This window comes from Rhinolophus ferrumequinum, chromosome 4 (genome assembly GCF_004115265.2).
Source record: "Rhinolophus ferrumequinum isolate MPI-CBG mRhiFer1 chromosome 4, mRhiFer1_v1.p, whole genome shotgun sequence".
Lineage (NCBI taxonomy): Eukaryota > Metazoa > Chordata > Mammalia > Chiroptera > Rhinolophidae > Rhinolophus > Rhinolophus ferrumequinum.
Genome location: NC_046287.1, coordinates 75743507 through 75762234, shown reverse-complemented (window position 1 = coordinate 75762234; position 18728 = coordinate 75743507). Strand labels below are relative to the sequence as shown.

General features: G+C 37.0%; 1 protein-coding gene across 12 annotated transcripts in view; it reads right to left on the bottom strand.

Moving 5' to 3' along the window:
• Window positions 1-2220: 2220 nt before the first annotated feature.
• FAT1 (FAT atypical cadherin 1) overlaps window positions 2221-18728 on the bottom strand; it is a 125950-nt gene continuing 109442 nt past the window's right edge. For 3 of the 12 annotated variants that reach the window (XM_033104996.1, XM_033105001.1, XM_033104997.1), the window contains 11 exons: window positions 17671-18472; window positions 17400-17531; window positions 15829-15986; window positions 14751-15213; window positions 13088-13241; window positions 12814-12924; window positions 10722-11353; window positions 9847-9984; window positions 7189-7248; window positions 4674-4709; window positions 2221-3634 (listed from right to left, as the gene is read on the bottom strand). In XM_033104996.1, the coding sequence (XP_032960887.1) occupies window positions 3006-3634; window positions 4674-4709; window positions 7189-7248; window positions 9847-9984; window positions 10722-11353; window positions 12814-12924; window positions 13088-13241; window positions 14751-15213; window positions 15829-15986; window positions 17400-17531; window positions 17671-18472 (3315 nt within the window). In that variant the 3' untranslated portion in view covers window positions 2221-3005. The other 9 variants (XM_033105000.1, XM_033105003.1, XM_033105002.1 and 6 more) reach the window with 7 other exon arrangements.

Below are 18728 nucleotides of genomic sequence, written 5' to 3'. Positions count from 1 at the left end.
CTTCAACTAAAAGACTGGGAGGCAGTGAAGGAGGAGGTGGAGTCATTTCCCAGGAATGATAGGTTACAGACCTAAATTTTACATTTGTATGAAGTTACTGAAAATTGAATCTAAAAGCTGATTTTCCGAGGATGATCTGGTTCTTGTCCAGACTATTTTTCACAGAATGAATTCACAAGACGAGAGAACAGACTACCCAGAGATCTCGATGCCAGAGCTGCTTTCCAGAGGTGCCAATCCTCCAGCCCTCTGGGCAGTTGTCCGGGACATGACAATACGCAGCTGTCCGGGACATGACAATACGCAGCTGGGACCTCTGGTTTAAAGCAGCCTTGTCCCTTCATGCCACTATGCCACAAAAGTATTATTTTCTACATATACTGTGACACGGAAAAGGCAAAATATTACCATAGCAATATCAGAGCAGAACACGCCATTGATTTTAAGGAAATGTAAGCACAATGCCTATAAAAGTTCCAACGTTCATGTTGTAGTTTTAGAATTTTATTATGTTATAGGTAGTATTTGAAAACAAATAACCCACATATCTAGAAATCTGTCCAGAAGAGGAGCAAAAATGAATATATGAAGATGTTAATGTTGGGATTGCTGTGAAATTTTGAAAACATCTTAAAAGTAGCAAAATAGATAATACCTAAGTTATAAATCCATACTATGAAATATTATGCAGCCAGTCTTCTTATCTAGCCAACTTTAAAATAAGAGCAACAATATTTCCCAAGGAGGAAACGGAAGGTCTCTCCTCTGGAAAAACTGAGATTCTTCAAAGAAAGACATACAGATAATAGCAACAATTTTTTAATAATTTCACCATATACTGAGAGGCATCTGACAAATCCATGAAAGGCCACACTTGTCCCCCCCTTCTCAACTTTCCAATCTCGGGGCTTTTATATTAACTATTCTTCTGCCTTGAATGCTCACTTCCCAGATAATCATACAGCATTACCCCTTATCAAAATTTTAACCTCCCATCCCCCACCCATCACACATTTCTTCTCAAATACCAAATTTTCTCTTTAGTAGTCATCACTCCAGATGTATTTTATTTATTAGCCATCTGCTCCTGCCACCCATTTACCCTGCCATGTAAAACCCAAGGTAGGGAATTTATCAGTCTGTTCATGTAATAATATGAGGTACGTGACCAAAAAATATTTTTGAATAAATTAATGTCATAATTTAAAAAAAAATAAAACTTGTTTAAGAAAAAGTTGTAAAGTAAATCCAAATAAACATTATATATTATTTAGAGCTCAACAGTGAATATTTATATCACCAAAACATTTATATCATGAAAACACTGTATATGGATTAATCAAAAAATTATGCTATTGCTAATGAAAGGATAACAAGAGACTAATAGGTTAGGTGACGTGGTCTTCCTCCAATATTGTCCTGAGTCAATAGGCAATTCTTAAAATTAGTGACTCATGAATTAAACAAGATATGCTTAAAACCATGAAAGGAAAAAACAGCTTGAAGAATTGTGATTATAGAAAATATGATTTGCCTTTTTTTGGTTGTACATATTTTATGTCTTTGATGTTTAAACTGTGTGTCTGTGTTTGTGTATTTGATAAAATTAAAGAAGGCATTTACTTACAGGGAAAAAGTATTTTTCCAAAGTTCTGAGAACACTTGATTCTTTGTTATTTATATCACAGTGGCTGGCACATAGAAGATACTGAATAAGTATTTGCTAGATGGATGGATGAATTTGACTGTATAAATACCCACGGGAAATAGCTTCTGGGTTTCACATTAAATCATATAGAAGTAGGATGTGTTCTTTGACAACAGAAAGATAAAATGCTACATAAAAACTTTATTTTTGATATAAATCATGGGTGAAAACCATAAAAGCATTTAAATTATGGCCAATAAATAATAATAAAGTAAAAAAAAATGTATAAAGGCAAACTTTTTTGAAGTTTTAGTTAGAAAATATTATATGTGCTTTTACCTTAATACCTCGAGTTCTGAGCAGTTTCACGTAACCATATACTGCCACCTAGTGGCTCCATCTGTAAGTATCACCTGGTTTGGGTAACTTGAGAGGTTTCACATTTAAACCACAAAAGCTATTTTTATATCCATCCTTTTATCTACTCATCCATCCATCCTTCTCTTTAATTCATTAACTGAATCCAGAACAGGAGTATAAGTACAGAAGAAAAATAGGCAGTAAAGCTAAAGTATTTTATTAATAATTTATTGTCAGTAAGAAAGGCTGGCTAATGGTAGTTCTCAGTAAAAACCTTTACAAGACCATTGCATCACAAATATACAGACACTATAAAAACTGTGTCATGATGGTTTTGGTTTTAAACAGGTATGCAGAAGGTCCCCATTACACTTTCCAATAATGAAAAATGTTTATAATTCTAAAATACAACAACCCATTTAAGACATGTCATGGATCTGATCTTTTTCCATTCTATGTACAGCTAGAAATGAATGACTACATTGAAATGTATTAATGAAATGTCAAACTTCAGTGAAAAGGGACATACAATGAAACCCTGGTTATATTAAAAGATCAGGGTGCTAGATAATGACACTAACACCACCAAAATGGAAAAACAAGTTAAAACTATGAAAAAAATCAAATCTGTACATAAAATTTACAACAACAACAAAAAAAGGGACAGGAAATTTAAAATAATCAAATCTATATAAATACATGAATCATGCTAACAGGATGGCAGGACTGATTTCCTTTCATTATTTTAACAGAGACAAATGTAAATACAAAAAAAAAAAAAGTTCAGAAATGGCACAGCCAAAATAAATCTGCTCCAATTACAGTAGGACACTGGAAATGGCTAAGATGTCAAGAGGCGCGGGGTTCAGTGCAGCCATGCCCACGTTAGCTCACCGAAGAAAAGCGCTGAAGCACTGCTACGGAGAACAATGCAGAGGATCATTCATATAATCTCTAGGTTCATTAAAGTCCAGGCACTTTGGGGGGAGTTTGAATGTCAGACCTCCGTGTGCTGTTGCGAATCTAGTGGAGGAATCGTCACCTCTTCGAAGTGGCCATCGTCTCCACTCTCATAGTCACTCATCATGACCTCAGACTCCACTTCACAGCACGCTGACACATCGGAGCAGGAAGCTGTGGCAGCGTACACAGACATGGGCATGTTTTCAACGGTGGGGGCGTCAAAGTTCCTCGGATACCCTGGCGGGTAAGGAGCGTAGGGTTCTCTACAAGGAATATTCTCACCAGTGCCTGTTTTCTGAGGTTCAGACATGTCGACAGGATAGAAATTGGGCAGATACTGATTCAAGTTGAACCTCTGCCGGTTTCGCGACGAAGAACCCAAACTACCTGCAGCAGGCATGTCTCTAGGAGGGTGTATGGATTCAAACTGATCACTGAATTCTGGAGGCAATGGTGGTAATTCATCAGGTGCAGGGAAGTCTTCTGGAGGTGGTGGAAAGTCACTTTCAATGTCATAACCTCCAGGGTAGTAGTCTGTATCAATGGAATTTGGATCTGCTGAGTACAGGGGTGTCTGCTCATCAATAACCTCATAATTAGGGAATTCTTGTATATCTGGCAGAGGAACACTTGGCATCCAATCCGATGTATCCCAGTGATACCCTGTGTACAAGAGAAAACAACAGATTTCAGTGTTTCCCCCCAAGCATCCGTGCCATGGAAGAAGAGCTCAGTACATCACACGCACAAAGGTGCAAAGGCTTTACAACACATATAAGCTCACCATTTGGAAACACCCTTGGTCTTTGCTTTGAAGACATCCCCCAATCCCAACCCAGTTTTGAGAACCTCTAGGCTCAATTTCTAAAATGTGGACTTAAGAGTTTTATGTCAGTACCTAATATACAAGGAAATGGAGAGTTCTAAACAGAAGCAGTATGCCAGCATCCAAATTACATGCACATTTTATAAATGATTCCAGCCATCCTTTCAGCTCTCCTTCTGTAATTTAGAACCCACTGCTCTAAATGAAGAAGAGTATTAGTTCGCTCTTAAGACAATCAGTAAAAAATTCTGTCCTTTCAGAAAGAAGTCTCTATATAGTATTAATAAAATATCAGATGTCACTTGATCTAAACTAACTACTTTTTATTAAAAAAAATACTAATTAATACAACTCTTTAAAATAGTAAAAGCAATCTTTAGCATGCTAAAACTTTTAAAAATAAATTCGTTTATAATCATACAGGATTAATATTAAAAATTATACTATTTTTCATTAGCCCTAAGAAAAACAATGAACTATATTAATATAGGTGTGTATCAAAGCATGCTTCCAAATCAAGCAAAATGCAACCAAACACTGAAAAATGTAATACGTTTTTGATAGACTGCAACAATCAATTTGTGTGAGTTTTACAAGGACTACAGATCATTTTAGACAATATGATAGTATAATTATTAAAAAAAAAAACCTCCCAATTTAGGGATAGTTTTTTTTCCCTCCCTTCGGATTATTGAAATCCTTGGACCGACAGGAAAAGGTGAGACAATCCACATTTAGGATGCAGTACACGAACAGGGATGTGCTTGGTTACTGGAGCATCCACCCAGCGAGCAAGTGAAGCACGTCAGCACTGGGGTGAAATCTTTACCAATTTTTTTAGTGAATATCAATGAACAACTGGCATGCATAAGTCACCTCTTGATTTGCTGAGGTCAGGAGCAGCCAAAGACTCTTTGGATGGCAGAGTAGGGAGAAAAGAAAACATTTATAATTAAAACAGATGGCTCAAAAGGCAATAAAGATAAGTACATAATACAATGCAAACTGTTTATAAAGGCCCAGTCAGCCATGGACCATGCCTTTAAGCCTTTAGCTATGAAAATTCTAAATGGGTGAGAAATTTACGTAGCACCGACACAATGGAACATGAAAGTGGAGGGAAAGGACGACTGACAATGAATTAGAGACTCTGCTGGAAAACTGACATTATTTTACTTTGTTTTCCTTGTTTCTGGCAATCTAAACCTGAAAATACAGAATTTTGTTAGCCATAATTAAAATACAGTATATAGGCTCTAATAAAATGTAAATTGATAAGAAAGTTAAATTACACCTTCATTTTACTAAGAAATACTATAGTCTTTTTCCCTAAAACTTGGTAGCATCAGGTACTTAGGTGATACTCCAAATACATGTAAGCTACGTAATACACACCTACTTGAGAGCACATTATAGCCTTCAAATATACCTTAAACTCACAGATATTGACGAACGAACTTAGATACTTGTAATAACTAAAAGAAAAATCTCTCCAAACCTTACCCACTTTGTGTATGATGTGATATTTACAGTGTTCACCTTTCCTTGGCAAGGCCATCAGCTGCATTTATTCTGCAGCCCGCCCCAAATCTGTAATTACACTCACGCTTTCAGAGCTCTCATTTTATACACAGAACCCAGGCATGAAGTCAGAGAAAGCACATGTTAAGTCACATGACCCTGGGCAGGCTGCTTACTCTGGCTAAGCTTCAGGTTCTTATCTTTGAACTTGGGGTGGAAATCCCTTAGGGTTATTATGAGCATTAAGTCAGATAATGTAGGTCAAGCTATCATCATGATTCTTATTACTGTGAAAGTTATAATCATGGGAGAAATATGGTTACCTTAGTGATTTTTCTAAATGCTTTCTATGCATTCTACAATGTTCTTGAACACCCATGTAATAAAGTACTTTGGAACAAATAAGATTTGACTGATGGTTCTCTTCTAGGACTTTAAATCGAAAATTGAAAAGACTGTGGTGGTTCCAAAAACATGAATAAGCCAGTATTGAGTTAACATGTATCTGTAGAACTTTTCTTAAAAGGCTGTTAAAAATGTAGTCATTCTTTTTTAAAAAGAGGACTGACAATTTTTGTTACTAAATGGGCACTCAATAATTCTTAAAATTTAAGCTAGCTTTCAATATTAATTCAATGTATATTTCTTAATACACCAAAAATATTTTTCAGTGACGGAGATTGCAAAGAAAGAACCGTTTAAATTCTGCTTCTTTAAACTATCAATATTTAAAATATTAGACTCTGTTAAAACTAAAATTCACTAGACAAAATACAGATTACTTTCCGATTCACCAAACAAAAACCTGCTACTTCTCAGGAAAGTAAGTGTCAGTCTCCTCAGTAACTGCTCAGTAACACTGAATCGTCACCTCACCCTTGCCCCATCCTATCACATCTGGCAGAAAACCATCCTTCTCACCTCAATCCTCACAAACACACGAGTATATGTCCTAGCAAAGAGGGTCCCCTAAGCTTTATGTACTCTTGATGGTCTACGCCCCTGGTTCTCTAAGTATGATCCCTAGAGATTAGAATTAACTGGGAACGTTTTAGAAATTCAAATTCTCAGGGCCCAACCCAGACCTACTCAATCAGAAACTCTAGTGCTGGGACCAGTCAGTAGACTGGCTTTTAACAAGCCCTCCAGACAATTGGATTTATAGTTTAAAAACTACTAGCCTGTGCAATTCACCTGAGATTATTCAAATGTCAGCACACTAATAATGGGCTCGTTTAATTTAAAGTAATTTAAGGCAGGTGGTCTATTCCTTTTCTTATAATTTTAAACAGATATGTAAAACTTTATTTTTTTAATTTTTAAAAACTTATTTTTCAATTACGGTTGACAGACAATATTGTATTAGTTTCAGATGTACAAAATAACTATAACATCATTTTAAATGATTTTTCACTGAACCAAATATGAAAAACTACCTTCTGCCATGTTCTACCATTTTCCTTGGTTAGACATACGGGAAAATCCAAAAGTGAAGAGTCAGCTGTGTATTATTTAGTCTTATTCTTATTCATATGAAGAGGATTTTATTACACTTAAAAAAGTTTTAGGTAGTCAGAATTACTTCTAAACTTCCAAATATTGTGTAAAGGCAGGTTGTCAGGATCCTAAGGGTTACTTCTGATGTCTGTGTAAATTCACTACGAGTGGCAAAAGATAACAAAGACATAACACAGATTGAAAATATTTTTGCAATGGATCTGGATTATGAATACACGTACCTGCACAAAATAAAAGTACTCAGCCCCTTCAAAACCACCAATGATTGTTTATAACATTACAATACGCAAAAGTGCTACTCTAGTGACAGCTACGGTAACACAAACACAAAGCACACACATTGTGACTATACCTTCGTTAGTCACCGTGTCAACTACGGCACTGACAAGGTGTATGACAGTCACTATGGAAGCTTGTAAAAAGGTACAAAAGGAGTAAATTAGGAAAATCTTCAGTTAGTTCAAATACAGTGCATTAAATAGGATTTCTTTATATAATTTCTACCTCATAATTTAAATACGTATGTGACCTGAATACTTTAAAAGAACTACACAATATAATTATGCATGACTCCTGCACTCTCTCTGTTAGTTATATACCTCAGAGATTTTTCTGATCAAGCCATATATTTGTTATTATCAATTAAAGGAATAGAGTCACCATCTTATATTGTAATTTAGGGGAAAAAATTTAGCTATAAATTTCTTCAGAATTACAATTATGGATCAAGTCATGACAAAACAATCTTTATTTTAGCATCTCATGGGCAAAAGACTTCACATTCAAAGAGTAAAAACTTGCTAAGACAATTTTCTGGGTCCGTTTAATAAACTCATACATTGTTCAAGGAAAAAAGAAATTTAAAGAGCTACATAATAAGGTAAAATATGCAATATAAATACAAAAAAATTGGCTTTGTCTCTGTTCTATGTACTCCCAGCCCAAATTTCTTGTCTTTTTGTAGACGGATTAACAGCTGGTAAGCTAACATACCAGCAGAAAAATGCAGACTGTCTGCCTGGCTGGTTCCTGTGTAAATTCCCTTGTCATTTGTGTATCGGATTGTCTTAAAGCATTTATGCCAAGATAAATAAGTACGCATGTGGTGGGCAGAAGGATGGCTCGTAAAGACATCCACGTCTTGATCCTGGGAACCTGGGACTATGCGACCGTCCTAGCAAAAGAGACTTTGCTGATGTGATTATGTTCAAGACCTTGAGATGGGGAGATTTTCCTGAATTATCTGTGTGGGCCCAAAGTAATCACAAGGGTCACTGAAAGGGGAGAACCTTTCCAGCTGTAGTTGGAGGGAGATGTGATTACGGAAGAATGGCCAGCGAGATGCAATGTTGTCGTCTTTCAAAGATGGAGGAAGAAGCCATGAGCCAAGAATGGGGACAGCCTTAGGAAGCTGGAAATGGTAAGGAAACCAATTCTCCCTAGAGTCTCCAGAAAGGAAACAGCCCTGCTGACACCTTCATTTTAGCCTACTGACACAAGTGTTGGATTTCTAAACACAGATCTATAAGATAATTAATTTATCTTGTTTTAAGCCACTATGTTTGTAGTAATCTGTTACAACAGCCTTAAAAAACTAAAAATTATAATTTAAATACAGACTCTTTATATAGACTTTAACTTTCAACTGATAATGATAAAAGTTATGATAAAGATGAAAATACAAACTCCTAGATGTGTTTTTACCTCACACTGTATTATTAGCTGGCAATTAATTTTCATAACTAATTTGATCATAATTTATTAAAAGTATTTTAGAGTATTAAAAAGAATGATGCTTCAGAAAAAAGAATTAGGAAAAAAACACTGACCAAATTGTGAAATGTATTTATAAATAGCATTTAGGGATCAAAATATAAATTATTACATAAACTGGCAACAATGACATTTTAGAATTAAACCTTATGAAAGAAATAATTCTGTTATTGGTTTAATAAGCAAAGCTATGTTCACATACTCCATCACTAAATAATAAACACAGGCATATTTGATATTATACATAACATGCGTGAAATCAGAAATGAATAGAACATATTTATGACTCTCTTTAGTTTGGAAAAGGACTCTGTGATATATTATGGGCTATATTACTCCAGATTTAGAAACAAATAAATATTAGTGGGTTATTTCTTTCCACCAATAAAATATTTGAAATGTTTAAACACATTACATTTTTATGCAAAAAAAAAAAAAGTCAACTTTACTAATTCTGAGATTTGAAAATTTGTACTAAAAAGTCACTGTACTGTGTTACTGAACATTGACAAGTTTCTCTACTGGTGCGTGTTATTACAGAGAAGCTGGTTATCAATGCAATTTAACCCTAGGGAAATCAGATAAACACAAATGGCATCAAAGATCCCACTGTTAAACTTTCTTCATTAGAAAGATAATCAAACTTACTAGCAATCTCTTAAACTGCGCTCTCAGTCAGTACGCTCTGATCCAAATGGGAGCTGAGGCCGTGGGGGCAGTCGGAGAAGAAACAAATAAAACCTTGTAATACCAAAGGTGCTACTGAAGTTGAACACTGCAGACTATGGTGTCTCCTCTTAGGGGTGTGAGAGTGTGAGAGTGAGTAAATGAGTGTTGTTTTGCATGCTCAAGAAAGTTGTTATAAGGATTTTTTAAAAACCCACACAACTTCTATAACATTTTCTGTTGTAAAAAAAAAAAAAAAAAGTCAATACAGGATTAGCCAATAAGGTAAAAATTATTTCAATTAGTTCTATTTTCTTCCCTATTACTGAGAAGTTGCTACAGTTCGAATACGTATCCATTAGGAATATTTTAAATATTTTCCCCAGCAGATGTTCATGCAAGCATGTCCAGGGCACTGTAGCACAGTGGGCCAAGGGAAGAGGTGGAAACATGTTGAGACGTAACAAGGGCACCTCTAGGATGGTGCCTCTAGGATGTTACATAATATCAGTGAACAGCGTGATGAACAGTAAGCGAGCAACCACAGAGTTTCACGGTTCTGTCTACTCACCATTGTCTTCGCACGATTCAGACTGAAAGGAGCTTAGGGATTGTACTTCAGACAGACTTTCCCGGGCACTGTAGGGACGAGAAGACTTTTCCTCCAGGGGTTTCTTGGAGAGACAGGTGTCCAGATCCACTACTTTAGCTAAAAGGAAGAGACAACAGGCAAACAGTGAGCTCTGTGAGGGCGAGGCCTCTGTTCACTGCTGCTGCTCCCTGACCCAAAGCATGACACCAAGGCTGTCTGAGGCTTATTTAATAAAACAAGTGAACGGAGAAGAGAAACATCTGAAAAACAAAACAAAAAACCCCAAACACCAAACACAAACATACAAATACTCTTGCAGCTTCACAAAATAGAAATCCTTCATAAACCTGCCCATGGATATCATTAGGCAATATGGGGAATTAAAATTTTGTTTTAAGATGGTATATATGGCTCTTTTTAAAAGCATCAAATAGACGTTAGGCCACTACTATTAAATACCATCACTTATTCTAGCCATGTTTTTAAAAAAAACAAAAAACTCCAATCATACCAATGCCCTTCCAAATATTTTTTTTTTATCATAAAAAGCCCCCTAAATTACAGTTGAGAAACCATATCAATTACAAAACTGAAATGATCTTTCCACATTGCCTGGAACGTGACCTGACTGAATTCCTTAATTAAAACAGTATCACACCCACAATGCTCAGCCAGGACTCATGGCATCGGGAAAAGTTTTTCACATCATAACCAAGGTCTTCGGAGTTTGAGCATATTTATCACTAACAACGACTCCACATTTTGACCTGAACAACCAGAAGCTCTGGCAGAACTTTTAACCTCCTCGTTCATCTCAGTGACATGTAATTGAGACGGAAAAAAGTGGTTCTTACTGTCGTAGTCGAAGTCCCAGTTAGGCTTCTGGATGGAGTCACTGTCCGAAGGAGAGTTGGAAGGCGGTGGGGGAGGCAGGTTTGGGGCCACGCTGCAGACGGCCACTGCTTTCCGGTGTCCGTGCACTGATTCGGGGTTAAAGGTGCTGAATTCAGGATGCTCTGGGATAGCAGATCCTTCAAAGGAATTTCGGTCCAAATTGTTTCTAGAGTCACTTGGAATGCTTGGAGTGTAGGAAATAGGACGGACAGGCACCTGGGGGGGTACGTCTGAGTAAATGTTCTTATTCAGCTTCGAGTCAAAATACGGTCTTTGTAAGAAAGCTGTGTTTGCTCCCAAGTGCTTGTCTTCAGGTTTGGCCTGGTGTTTCTTCTTCCGACTAATCATCTTGCGGCAGAGGACAAACACCACCACCAGTAAGAAGATCCCGATGACAAAAACAATAATTCCAATTCCTTCAGCCAACCCAATATTCCATGGAGTTGACACATACTGATTGGGGGCGGCGTCCTCACAGTGTTTTCCTCTGTACTCATGGCTGCAGTTACAGTGATAGGAGCCGTGTGTATTCTCACAAAGGGCCCCATTCCGGCAGGGGTTTCCAGCACATTCGTCAATGTCACTCTGACACCTGCCAACAAAGCCAAGAATGAGGAGAGACATCTGCAGTGTAAGTCAGAATATGTCAGGCCTATAATTCTTAGAGATGAAAGACTAATTCCTCCTTGATAACATATTTAAAATGAAACCAACATAATGACCGAAAACACACCGTCAACAACAGTAACTACAACAAAAAAATATTTTTGTGGTGTAATTAATCATTGGATTCCATACCTTCAACCAACACTTGGGAGATAAACATGATGTCAAGCCAATATTTAACCATTTTTCTAGGATTCAGCAGACTACCATATCAAATTCATAGTTTAACCATCATTTTGTTTCTAATTCTGATCCAAAAATTTAAAAGGTGCATTTTGATAAATGGTATACTGTAAACTGTCCTAACAGGCTAGCTTAAATTTTCAAGAAAATCTTCCTATTTGAAGATATGACAGTTCTGTGAAACAAGTGAAAGGCTAGAAAACTCTCTTTTCCATTTTAAAATGTTTTTCCCAGTTGAAACCCTCCCACAGCTCCTTACCCTCCCCTTACCTTGCAGCTCACATGCAAGTCCCCTCCCCTCTGCCTTTCCAAATGGGCATGTTTGCGTAGATCGACCTGACACTTCTCAAACCCTCCCTCCTTTAATAAAATGTATCTACTTACTATCTCCCGAACTCAGATGGCATTAAAATTAGATTACTGAGACATTTTTGTCCATTATATCAACGTATTAATTGACTAGAATTAGGAAAAAGTCAACTTATGGATTAAGACCATGTGACTAATGGCAAAATTCAAGACTACAACCACTATCTGAGCCAAACCACATGTGAATACCGGCAAGCAGGTCACACTTAAAGCCTCCCAAGGCTGATGGTGAGGCTCATCTAAATGTTCAGCACTAGGCACTTACACAACTGAACTGGTGAAAAGTCTAAGGTGCAATGGTACCCGGAACTAAAATCCACCTCTTTTAAAGTGTACAACAGGCACCTCGGTGCCTCCCTTTGCTCCCGTGAAAAATAACGATCACCTCTTAGGATTATGGTAAGGATTACAAAAGATAATCAGAGAGCTGGAAAAGGTCTTTAGATGCTGTTAAAAGTTATTTATATGTATTAAGAAAAAACGTCAGCGACATCTCTCTCAAAGATAGGTAACAACTCCATATAGTCATCTGTTTTACAAGACATAATAATCTCACTCATTCCACAAATATTTACTGCTTGCAATAACCCATACATTCTTTGTTTATAAATAATATCTCTAAAGTATAGAGAGGAAGGGGTTTTCAAACATTATTATATTCATCTGCTCGGTATTTTTTTTATTTTAAGGAGAGAAATTATACAAGGAGCTAATATGAGAACTATCAAATTCTGAAGCAACGTGGTCTAAATTAATGAAGTTTTTTGTTGCATCTACTAATCCATGTAACACTACAGACAGGTGCAAATATAAATCTTGGAAGAAGCTGGTTACCTTTCGCCCCTAAAACCTGAATCACACTGACAGACGGCACCGTCCAAACTGTCAAAACATGTTCCACCATTTTTACAGGGCTCATCTTTGCAGTATGGACTAAGCTGGCACCTGAAGAATCAGGAAAAAACATGCATAAATCTAATACTTCTGCAGATAAATATAGCAAAATAGAAAACATTAACAAATGAATGCAACTGTTTTACATACATGGCTACCTTTAAAAAATTTCAATGCTATAGTTAATTATGAAAGTTAAGAAAACTATACATACCTCTGACCAGTATATAATCCTCTACATTGGCAAACAAAGTCTCCATTATCCACAATGCACGTACCACCATAAAGGCAGGGGTTGGAGGAACACGGATTGATGCTCACCTCACAGTATGTCCCTATGTATAAGGCATTGCATTTGCAGTAATAACCTAAATTAGCAACAGGGAACAAAAAAGTCCTATCATTTAATAACTCAAAAAATAAGTCCTAGTATATCAGTTTTTACTTTTAATTTTAAGGGACGATTTAGTTCTCCAAGACCTGTAAAAACTAGTAACATTCCCATTCCCTCTGGATAAAAACTTGTCTATATCAACAAGCCACCGCTGGTATCACCAGAACAAAGAGCTGAAGAGAGAACTCATAATTAATTTTAATCATAATTTATGCAAAATTACTAGGTTAACCATACAGAGTAGGATAAAAGTGACCATTAGATTGACAACACTTATTACTTAACATCTCAATTTATTTGCAGCTCAAAAGCTTTTAAAGATTAAATGAGATAATAATAAATGGAAAGGCACTCTGAAAACTATAAACTATCATTTTAAGAAAGGTGATCTTCAAATTTGTATAAAGGAGCAAAAAGAATGTCAGATCCTTTATCTCATGAAGACTGTGACAGTTAGGCATTGTGGAGACTATTTCCAACTATCCGTCTTGGGGAAGATGGTAGCACGGCACTTCCTCACCACCTCTGAGGTTGGTCATGGCTGTGGGATGTTCTTTGGATAAGAAATGGGGCTCTTTGGGGGAGCAGCTTCAGGAGCTGGCATGTGGCTGTCAGGTTCCCTTCCTCCTGCTATGCTGACCATGTTGGCCTCTCTCGGTGTCATCCCTAATGTCACTATGAGGACAGCCTCCATGCTGACCCGATTTGGACAGGTAATAGGAACACAACATAAACTTTTGTTCAGTATTACTTTGAGGTAAGCTGGCCTACTCATGGCATATAGAATGCATAGACACGTTCCAAAGGAAACAACAGGAAACCAAAGTCTTCTGAAATCCCTCTTAATTAAAAGGTTATTTCGATTTTTGTTCCATCCATTACACACCATCTATTTATCAGGCAGGATGACTGTCATTTTCATAACTGGGTTCTATGACTGAGAAGTGGACAAATGGGTCCAGGATACAGAAGCCACAGAGTACTCACTATGTAGGGCTTCAAGACAGGTATGGCAACACTTCCGGAAGGGTCTCAGGCCCTGTGAAAAATCAATACTCCCATCTCTAGCTAGCAAGACTAGCAGTCCCTCTGTGCTGGGTCATTGGATAAAAGGGGCACTCAAGAAGAACTAAGTAATGCCAATTCTAAATCCCAGCGGGTCACTATCTACTTGGTTGGAAGAAGAGTTCAGAATTAGCTGTGGCTTGCCAGTGGTTACTGGCGCGGAATGAGACATATCCAGAAATACAATGCAAGGTGACTGCAGGAGTTCAACAGGCAGAGAAACTGTTCCCTTCAGCCTGGTTTCTGGGAAGAATTCTAAGCACTGCTCTGCTCTCCTATAACACATACTACTCGATCCCAACACGGATACAATGTCTGACAATATTTTAATAAAAAGAGGAGAAAAAAATACTTGGGCAACTCCCCCTCAAGTGCACACACATGTAACATTTAAAAGTGGTACCACTATGAAGCTCACCTCCAGTAGGTGACGGATTGCAAATGCCTCCATTCTGGCAAGGGTTACTTGAGCAGTCTTCTGTAGCTGTTAGTAAGCACCCAGGAGACACATCCACTGATTCTTCAATGTGGGCATAGCTTCTGGGTTTGTTATTTAAAGGGAGCTCCTGCCCATTCAAATAAATGGAATCCATACAACCCCTGAAACCATTACCAACTTGGGGACTTCTTCCATGCCTTGTGCCTTGCTGACGGATATGGCCACCAAAAAACACATGGTTATCCAGGTTTAGGGTTTTCAGAGTCCCTGGCGCTGTGCCTGATGCAGTATGGACTTGGTCTAGAACCAATCTAGCATAGTTGCCATTCACTTCAAGGGACACTGCGTGCCACAGTCCATCATTGACTTGAATGCTTTGAACAGAGACAATTCCAGGGCCACTTCCACAATCAAATTTGTATTGTAGTCTTCCATTATGAATCTACGACAAAAACAGTTACTGTTCACATTGCTCTCATAAAATCTTTAGTTATAGTCTCCGATAAAAATCTAAAGGAGAGGTATGTATGGAAATTGAAGACAGAAAGTCAGTAAGGCCTTGTGTTTAAGTACTACAGAATACACACTTCTTTATTCATTGTACAAATAATAAAAATTGACCTCTTGGGGATATAAAGTTCAAGTGCCAACTGCACATCAAAAAAAGCATCAAGGAAGTGACTAACAATGAACTGTTAACTGAACAACCCAAGCTAGCACTGAGTAATATCCATAATCAAAACTCAATCGTGTTTAAAAAAATTAAAAGGTAGGTAAGATAATTATCACAAAATTAGTACGACATATTATCACTTAGAGTTTGAATGTTAACTGTCACGTGTAAACAACTAAAACACAGGAATAAATTTCTAAGTTACTGCAGAGCAGAAAGAGCTTTTCACTCCACAGTCTAAAACTTGTGCAAGTAGCAATGAAATATTTAAATGTGGAATTCAACCATTTTGCTTCCTTTATTTTCTTCAAAAATGGACCATCTGAACATAAAATGGAATCAGTATTTCTCAAGCCTCCCGTAATCTGTGGTATAAAAACATACCTCCAAGATGCTATAGTCAGTCCCCCGAGCATACATTACAACTGCATGAGCAGAATACGTTCTGAGCCTCATGGTCAATTTCATCTCTAACTTGTTTTCATTTTCCTTTAGACGATATTTCACAAAGCTGTTTCCAGTAAATGTTACAGATGAACTCCCTGTGAATCATAGAGAGGAAAAAATAAATCAGAACCAATTTTAAGCATATCTTTAAAAGTGTGATTGCATCCTCTTCAGAGACTGACACAAGTTTTTATTTAAGATTAGAACATAAAATTCAATTCCATGGGAAATGTTTATTTGCTTAATAAACAGTATAGCATAACTGGACCTCCTTTTTGAAGGTAATAAATTAGACTGCTGCATCACAAAGAAGTGAATTCTAAAATAATGAAAAAGCTAAGTGTAAAAATTGTTCAATATAAAATTATTAGAAAACAATTTAGGAAAATGTTTATATATCCTCAAGGTGGTTTGGGAAACCTTCTCAAACTAGATATAAAAGAAGCCCAATTCTCCAAAAATGATGAAAATAATTATTAATCTCCAGAGATGGAAATTGTTATGTAAAATTATGTACAACTGACAAAATAAAACTTAAATTTCAAAATGACAAAAGATAATATTGAACAAATAAAAAATCAGTAATATACAGACAGCAGAATGCAGACAATGTTTTAACTCATAATACACATGAAAATAAGAGATGGACAAATAACCCAAGTAAAGAATACAAACAGGCCAATCATAGAAGTGCTCATAGGCCAATGAAAAGACGACTTTCACAAGTAGCCAGAGAAATGCAAAGTAAAATAATTAGATATCATTTCATGCCCATTAGATGGGAGGATTTATTTTTTTAATTGAAAACCTTCAATACTGGCCAAAGAATGGGGAATGAGACTGTCACACATGACTGGAAGAAATAGGAATTGGTGTTAACTTTTTGGGAAACTACCATAACGGTATATTTAAAAATTAAAAATGTAGTTAATCTTTAATGTAATAAATCCTAGTTTTAGAAATGTAAGCACTTATATGTAAGTATACATATATAAGGATTCTTTTTTTATCATAAGGAAACATTTTAACAACCTGAATCTCTCTATACGTAAGCAAAATGTTGAATAAATGATGGTACAAGCCATGCTAGAAAGTTAAGAAGCATTAGGTTTACATTAGTATTAAGTTGGAAAGATGCCCATAACATACTGTCAAGAAAAGGAAAAAGCAAGCGGAAGAGGACTGTATGAGATATGATAACTTTTTAGTTTCTCTTTTAAGAAAGAGAGGATGTGACAGAAAAAGGGCAATAAATCGGTACATATGGGGCTATGTGTTTATACGAGCACTAATGATATGCAAGCACATCAAACTGTTAACTCAGGGGTGAGTTATTACACAACAGGAAAGAAAACTTACTACCGTTATGCTTTATTTATCGCTGTGTTTGATTTGTTAAGATAAAGATAATTTTACTACACTTTTCAACTCCAATAAAGAAAAAAATGATAAGGAAGACTGAAAGGGACTTTTTTTAAAAAAAGCATGCTTCATCAATAAACTCTCACCTGGGCACTGACCAAAGTTGCCACCTGGACACACACAGGTATAGCTCTCCTCTCTGGGATCAGTGATACATTCTGACCCCTCAGGGCATGGACTGTCTTCACATCCATGATGGGTAAGTGGGCATTTTCCTTCTTTGTTAAAAAAAAAAAGAGGGGAGGAAGGAAAGTAATTAATAGGGATTTCAAGAAAATGATCTTTAATGTATAGCCTTCAAAGGTTGTTACTGAAATCATCTGTTACCCCCTATTTTCATATACTCATGGGTGTTACCTTTGCAGAGACACACAGCTGTTCTATGGTGGCGGGGAGTCACAAAACTCAGTCTGGCCGTGCTGTGTGTTGACATAACATTTTCATCCACAGACACCTTTTCGTCACAGAATTTCCGTGGGCAATCCAATCCTGCACAGAGCTTCTGGAACACCTCCAATATCCTAACACCAATGATTTCCTCAATATCAGACACGGAAGAATTAATCTTGTGCAAAAGCTGTTTTGTTGATACCTGGGCACTACCTGATTTCTCTACAAAAAGTAAGACATCCAGGTGGGGGTGAGGTTCAGAGGGCTGCAAGCTAACAATCTGTATGTCGTTCCTCCTCACGCCCAAGATGTTCCGTAACGCTCGCTGGAAGTTGCGCCAGTAGTCACCAACAAACTCTTCCGGCGTGAGATTGGCGAAGCGGATAGCGAAAGTATGGTTCAGCATCTCTTGGGTTACTTGTCTGACGTGTACTGTGATGTCGGCTGCCGTTGTGAATCTTCCATCTGTGACGCTGACATTGAGAAGGTACTGCCCTGTATCTAGCTTTTTGTGGGCTATCAGCTTCCCCCCTGTGCTAGACACAGAGAAAAGGTTGTCCATTTGGGGATGAAGACTGTAGCTTAAAGTGTCATACACATCTTGGTCTGTTGCATGAATCTTCCCAATGACACCGCCTGAGTATTCCTCTCCAAAAGCAGTAATGAAAATCTCCAGTGGCAAAATTGCAGGAGGATAGATGCTCTCCTCAATAACCCTGATGTCAATATAGGTCAAAGATGACAACTGAGGCTTTCCATTATCAGCCACCTAGGAGAAAAGAGAAAACAAAAAAAAATCACCGTTATCTATGTCATTGTTTAAAACTTCTTAACAAAAAACATATTAACATTATTCAAGTTCTTAAAAAATGACCAATATCAGATATTTAGTTCTCCACCTAAGAAGCATATCAAGGAAAATGATATATGCTGCTTTATAGCCCTTTGACTAATTTGTATTGAAGCTTAAGCTCTATCAATGTCTATCATAAAGTACCCAAATGAATTATGAGCCCCCTGAAAGT